This window comes from Protopterus annectens, chromosome 2.part1 (genome assembly GCF_019279795.1).
Source record: "Protopterus annectens isolate FY-2018-M chromosome 2.part1, PAN1.0, whole genome shotgun sequence".
In the NCBI taxonomy this organism is placed as follows: Eukaryota; Metazoa; Chordata; order Ceratodontiformes; family Protopteridae; genus Protopterus; species Protopterus annectens.
This window is the reverse complement of record NC_056729.1, coordinates 92,641,965-92,648,463: the sequence shown is the minus strand read 5'-3', so window position 1 is coordinate 92,648,463 and position 6,499 is coordinate 92,641,965. Positions and strand designations below refer to the sequence as shown.

Sequence of the window (6,499 nt, the reverse complement as noted above, 5' to 3'; positions counted from 1 at the left end):
GTGCAGGATCCTACGGCTTCAGGGGCTCAAGAAAAGATTGCTTCTCAGCTAGGAATCCTTAATTCTATAGCTAACTCCTCCATGCGACTGATCTCATATGCAGCAGATGGAGCGAGTAGAGCCGCGGGTACAGGAGTGGCTCTTAGACGTCAAGCCTGGATGCGGCTCTGTAATTTTGCAGATCCCTTTAAGGCATCCTTCACGAATTCTCCCTTTGATGGGTCAGCATTGTTTGGCCCTCAAGTGAAGGATATATTGACCAGGTGTGAGCAGGACGGCAAGACTCTTTCTGCCATAGGGGTCCGTTTTTCTACCCACTCTAGACCTTACCCCAAAGGTCAGAAGGGCGGAAAAATGTGGTTCTGTAAATCCCAGGGAGTCACGCCAGACGCACGTGGTCAGTTTACCCCTAGAGGCAGAGGGGGTAATAATAACAGACGCCGCTCTAGAGGCAGAGGGGATCCACAAAACCAGGGAAGCAGAGAGCCTCTCTCTGACAAGCCCTTCCAGCATCCCTGAGATGTTGCCCGACTGTCCATCCTTGGAGGCAGTCGGGGGGAAGACTATCACTGTACCCAGAAGCCTGGCATTCCCTCTCTCAAGACAGATGGGTACAGTCGATCATATCCGAGGGTTACAAGAGTCCTTTCGAGGAAAGTCCTTTCACTCACAAAAATTCCCTTCCAGATGTGCCACTCGGTCTAAGGGAAATTGCAAAGTTAGAAGTATCAAAGCTTCTACAAAAAAGGGCCATTCAGCCAGTTACAACAGACCATTCAGAGCCCGGAATCTACTCAAGATTCTTTTTGGTCCCCAAAAAGACGGGAGACTGGAGACCAATATTGGATCTCAGCAGACTCAACAAGTCTGTGAGAAAGACAAGATTTCGAATGGTCACACTTCAATCAATTTTGCCCTTCCTAGAAAAGGACAACTGGATGTGCTCAATAGACCTTCAGGACGCGTACTATCACATAAAAATTCACAGACGCTCCAGAAGGTTTCTCCGCCGGCTGGGGTCCAGTCATTTTCAATTCAGAGCCCTGCCCTTTGGTCTCACTACAGCCCCCAGAGTGTTCACCAAATGTATGGCAGTGGTCACGGCTCACCTGAGACGTCAAGGTTTTCAGGTGTTTCCGTATCTCGACGACTGGCTCCTTTCAGCCACCACCAGGCATCAACTTCTTCAAGCCAGGGATTACACCCTAAATCTCTGCACTCAATTAGGAATTTCGATCAACTACGAAAAATCCTCCTTATTGCCCTGCCAGTCTATTACTTTCATAGGCGCAAACTTAAACACTGTTCGGATGTCAGCAACCCTCACAGACCAAAGAATCTCAGATATCCAAAGTCACGTGAGGATCATCCTTGCCTGCAAAAAGGTGCAAGCCAGAATGGTTCTGAAGGTGTTGGGCCTCATGGCTGCGGCCATTACCCTTCTTCCCCTGGCCCGCTTCTACATGCGACTTCTTCAATGGATGTTGTTCACCCAGTGGTCTTACCAACAACTTCCCATGCATCACCAAATCCTGGTGACACAAATTTGCAAGAATCATCTATCATGGTGGATTTCTTCTCCCCAGATTCATCAGGGCAGACCCTTTGTATCCCCGGCCCCGGTAGCCACAGTCACTACGGACGCCTCCCTGATCGGGTGGGGGGGTCATTATCAGGGCAGGATGGTTCATGGGACGTGGCAACCGTTCGAATACCACCTGCACATAAATGTCCTAGAGATGAGAGCAGTGCTTTTAACGTTGCAAGCCCTCAACGACTTTCTTCCCTTGGGAACAATTGCAGTTCACACAGACAACATGTCTGTAGTATGGTATATCAACATACAGGGCGGAACCAAGTCCTACCCCTTGTGTTGAAAAGCTCTCAGACTTTGGCAATGGGCGATCTCCTCTCATCGGTTTCTGGTAGCAACGCATATCCCTGGGAAAACCAACATTCTAGTGGACAGATTGAGCAGAGCTATTCTCATGCCTCACGAGTGGTCTCTCAAACAATCTGTAGTGGAGGAGATTTTTCTAGAATGGGGCCGCCCATGTTGCGATCTTTTTGCTACTCCCCAAAACAGCAAATGCCCAGACTTCTTTTCTCTCTTCCCACTGCCAGGCCATCCCCCCAGAGACGCTCTAACCCAGGATTGGCCCCAGGGACTTCTTTATGCCTTTCCTCACTTTCCGTTGATTCCACAAGTACTCCAGAAAGCCACCGTTTTGAGAGCCAAAATGATTCTCATTGCTCCCTATTGGCCTCGACAAATTTGGTTTCCGTTCCTCCATCATCACCTATTGGTGCAGCCGTGGCATCTGGACCCAGTGCCAGACCTTCTGATTCACCAATCGGGTCAGCTGCATCGGTCTATTCCTTCTCTCAACCTCACAGCTTGGTTGCTCCACTTCCTTCCTTAGCCAGGCTTCCTATGATCTCTAATCCTGTTAGGGATATCATAGTGGCTTCCCTTAAATCCTCTACTAGAAGGATTTATACCAGCAAGTGGAAACGCTTCTCTTGTTGGGCAAAAGCTAAAAATATAGATCCCTTTACTGCCCCTGTTCAAGCAGTTTTGGATTTCTTAGCGGAAATCTTTCACTCGGGCTCTTCATCTTCCATGGTCAAAGTTCAGTTGGCTGCTATCTCGAATTTTCATGTCGGGTTTGCAGATCTCACAACATTATGTCCCACAGGCTTTGTAGAGCCTTTCTAAAAGGAATTTTTCTCCTGAAACCTCCAGTCAGGAGTCCTCCTCCTCAATGGGACCTAAATCTAGTGCTGACATCCTTAATTCTTCCTCCCTTCGAGCCAGCTGCTTCATGTTCCCTGAAATTTCTTTCATGGAAAACACTCTTCCTTGTTGCTATTACCTTGGCAAGGAGAGTGTCAGAACTTCATGCTCTCTCTGTTCGTCCCCCTTATTTGGTCTTCCACAAAGACAGGGTATCCTTGAGAACTAATCCAACCTTTTTGCCTAAGGTGGCCTCGAAAAATAATTTGAACCAATCTATTGACCTCCCTTTATTTTTCCCTAATTACTCAAACAGATCGGAACAAAAGTTACATTATCTTGATGTTCACCGCCAACTCAGATATTATTTGGACAGAACAAAACAATTCAGGAAATCCGATCAGCTCTTTCTTTCTTATGCTGAAAACAAGAAAGGCCTTCCTGTCTCCAAAGTGACCTTATCTAGATGGCTTTCTTCCACCATCTCCGAAATCTATCAGCTCAGGGGAAAACAGCTGTGCTCAAAACCTAAGGCGCATTCAACCAGAAGCTTAGCCACTTCTACAGCTTTTCAGGCTAGACTTCCATTAGACGCTATTTGTGCAGCAGCCACTTGGGCCACTCCTCAAACCTTTGTTTCTCATTACAAATTGGATTTGGCCTCCAGGGATAGAGCCAGTTTTGGCTCTACAGTTCTCAAGAGTCTGTTTCATTGAGCCACCCAGGATAGAGGTGCTAGGGACGCGGTCCCATCAAGCAAGAATGAAGGCGAGATTGACAACTTAACATTGAGAAGTTATGTACCTACCATAACGTTCCATGTTAGTTGTCTTCTCTCGCCTTCTTTCTTGCGACCCTCCCTCCTGCCCCCTGGCCTGGACAGACCTTTTTTCTCCCTGTATGGAAGAATGCTTCTTAAGACCAGCTATTTCTGGTCTACCTTATAGCCCATCCTTTAGGCTTTTGCCTTTCTTTCCTTCTGGGAAGTTTTTTGTGCTAGGTGTTATTACCTATAGGTACCAAACGAGATCTGGGTACTTACCGCCTTGCATCATGGGATATGGGGCTGCCTCGAGCTAGTAAAAGTGACTCTCGAGCTTGGCAAAGTGCCGAGTCGGAGCCGAGGATCGGCTCCGAACCCATCAAGCAAGAAAGAAGGCGAGAGAAGACAACTAACATGGAACGTTATGGTAGGTACATAACTTCTCATTTAAGTGAATCTTTAGTGTAATTGAATAAACTTAATTTTTAAGACTGCATTTTACAGTATTCTTTGATACTGGAGCTGTTTTAAGTAATTTAGATATTTTATTTTTAGCTGGCATTGTACGTGTTGTCATTCCTGGAACCCAAGGACCTGCTGCAAGCAGCACAGACATGCCGCTACTGGAGAATCTTAGCTGAAGACAACCTTCTGTGGAGGGAGAAGTGTAAAGAAGAAGGTAAGTTTTCCTTTCATTTCTTACTTTAAGATTGCTGCCAAGTTAAAATAGACCTTACACCAATGACGGACTTTTTAGGCTTCATTTTGTACTAAAGTTAAAGAAGAGATCAGAGTGCAGTGAGTTGGTCATTAAGCTGTTACTGTACTCTAACTCTGTTCTGCTAAGTAGGTGTACTGTGTGCTTATCTACTCCTATCTTACACGTTTTCTGGAATTACAAAAACGACAGCATGTTCCATCATCTCCGAAGTAACAGCCATTGCTCCAGTATGCATATAAAATATCACCTTTTCAGAAATCTGGCATCTCAGCACTATACCTACTTTATTAGGATTAAAAGTGCACATCAAAATCAGCATTTAAAAGTAGAGATTGTAGTATTTGTGGTGTGTGAATGACCTGAGACGTACCTCCCTGGACTACATGAAGAGAGACATGGAGGAGCTCTCGGATTATGTAGCCCAGGTGGGTATGACCCTAGCCCTGAGCAACCTTCTACCATCACCCAGAATGATACCACACTGCAAGCAGAAAATGATTTGTTTCAACAATTGGCTAAATTTCTGGTGTCATTTTAAGGTGATCCAGTATCTGTCTGCCTGGAATGACATGATTGACAGACCTTGATGCTTTGCCAGAGATGGCCTGCATCTGTTACCCCTGGGCTTCCGGATACTGGCCAAGGCTCTTGCCACCTCTATAGTGTCTTTTTTAGGCGGTGTTCCAAAGACCAAATTACTACCATAACAGCTACAAACAAATGCAATCTGAGGGTCATGCTGTTCAACGCTAGAAGTCTAAATCTCAAAATGCACTTGCTCAAAGCACTCCTTAAAACGGAGAATATCAACATTTGTGCTGTAACAGAGACCTGGTTCAAGACAGCAGAAAGCACCCTTGCACTACCAGGCTATAACTCATTCCACACCTTTTGGCCCCAGAACTTGGACCAAAGCTCCAAAGGAAGTGGTGTTTCCATATTCATAAAGGATGCTCACACCTCCAGACTGGTAGCCCAACATAACGCATCAGAGATACTTCAGGTGCAGCTAACATTGGTAAGACAGCGATTCAGGTCATAGCCTAATGTAGGTCCCCAACCATGTCCCAAAACTCGCATTCCACGTTCCTAAGCACACTGGAGAATGTTAGGGTCCAGCCTAACACTCTCATACAGGGCGACTTCAGCTACCCCTCCATTAACTGGGAAAACTACTCGTATACCAATACACTTAGACCAGCTTGTTCTTACCCCCACTAGAGGTACCAGCATCCTTGATCTGGTCATTACTAACATGTGCAACCGTTGTTCTACACCAGTAGTCAACTCCTCCCTGGTTAGATCTGACCACAAACTAATCACCTTGGAAATCCACATCTCTCCCCCCCACCCTCGCAAAAGCAACCACCATGAAAAACTTCTCCAAAGCTAACTTTGGGCTCCTAAAAACAGAGGTGGCTAACTTCACGTCACCCATGCAATTGGAGAACAGCTGCATGACAGCCGAATCGTACAGTAATGCCCTGTACGAACAGGTACACAAATGCATAGATCTCACCATACCCAATAGAACCAAGATGCTTTCCTCCAAAAAAAGGAAGCCAACCTGATGGTCCCCTGCCATAAACAAACTCTGCAACAGAAGGAGGAAACTGATGTGGAATAAGGTGAAGTCCCAAGACTGGAAAAACTCCCCTTAGCCTCAACAAAAAGTTGAGATCCCTCATCAAATCCCCTAAAGCTAGCTATGAAAACAGAATTTCAGCAGATAGTAAAGACAACCACAAGGCCTTCTAGTGTTATGTAAAGACAACCACAAGGCCTTCTAGTGTTATGTAAAGACAACCACAAGGCCTTCTAATGTTATGTAAAGACAACCACAAGGCCTTCTATTGTTATGTAAAGAATCTCCACAGCAATACCCAGATTTGCTTTGAGCTATTGCACAATAGCACCTTCTATACCAAGCCAACAGATATTGCCAGTACATTGGCTGACAGATTCAGTGCCAACTTTACCCCTCTCTCCCCCACCAAAGGACCAGTCACAATACCAGTAGATTGCCAGACACCCAGTATTACTGCTGCACAGGTTAAAACAGCACTGTCCAAGCCACGAATACAGCTTCTATGGGACCTGACAATATCTCTGGCTGTGTTCTACATGAACTACAGAGTGAACTGTCACCTCACCTGTGTGCCCTGTTCAATCACAGCCTCACCTAAGGCTTTGTCGCTGTCGAATAGTGCACTGCTACAGTCATCCCTCTCCACAAAGGAGGAGCGACTACAGACCCTGGGACCTATCGCCCCATTAG

General features: G+C 46.1%; 1 protein-coding gene across 4 annotated transcripts in view; it reads left to right on the top strand.

Moving 5' to 3' along the window:
• Nucleotides 1-6,499, top strand: part of FBXW7 (F-box and WD repeat domain containing 7) — a 1,850,919-nt gene that overhangs the window by 1,697,902 nt on the left and 146,518 nt on the right. For all 4 annotated transcript variants that reach the window (XM_044062041.1, XM_044062042.1, XM_044062043.1 and 1 more), the window contains one exon: nucleotides 4,056-4,179. In XM_044062041.1, the coding sequence (XP_043917976.1) occupies nucleotides 4,056-4,179 (124 nt within the window). The remainder of the gene's footprint in view (nucleotides 1-4,055; nucleotides 4,180-6,499) is intronic.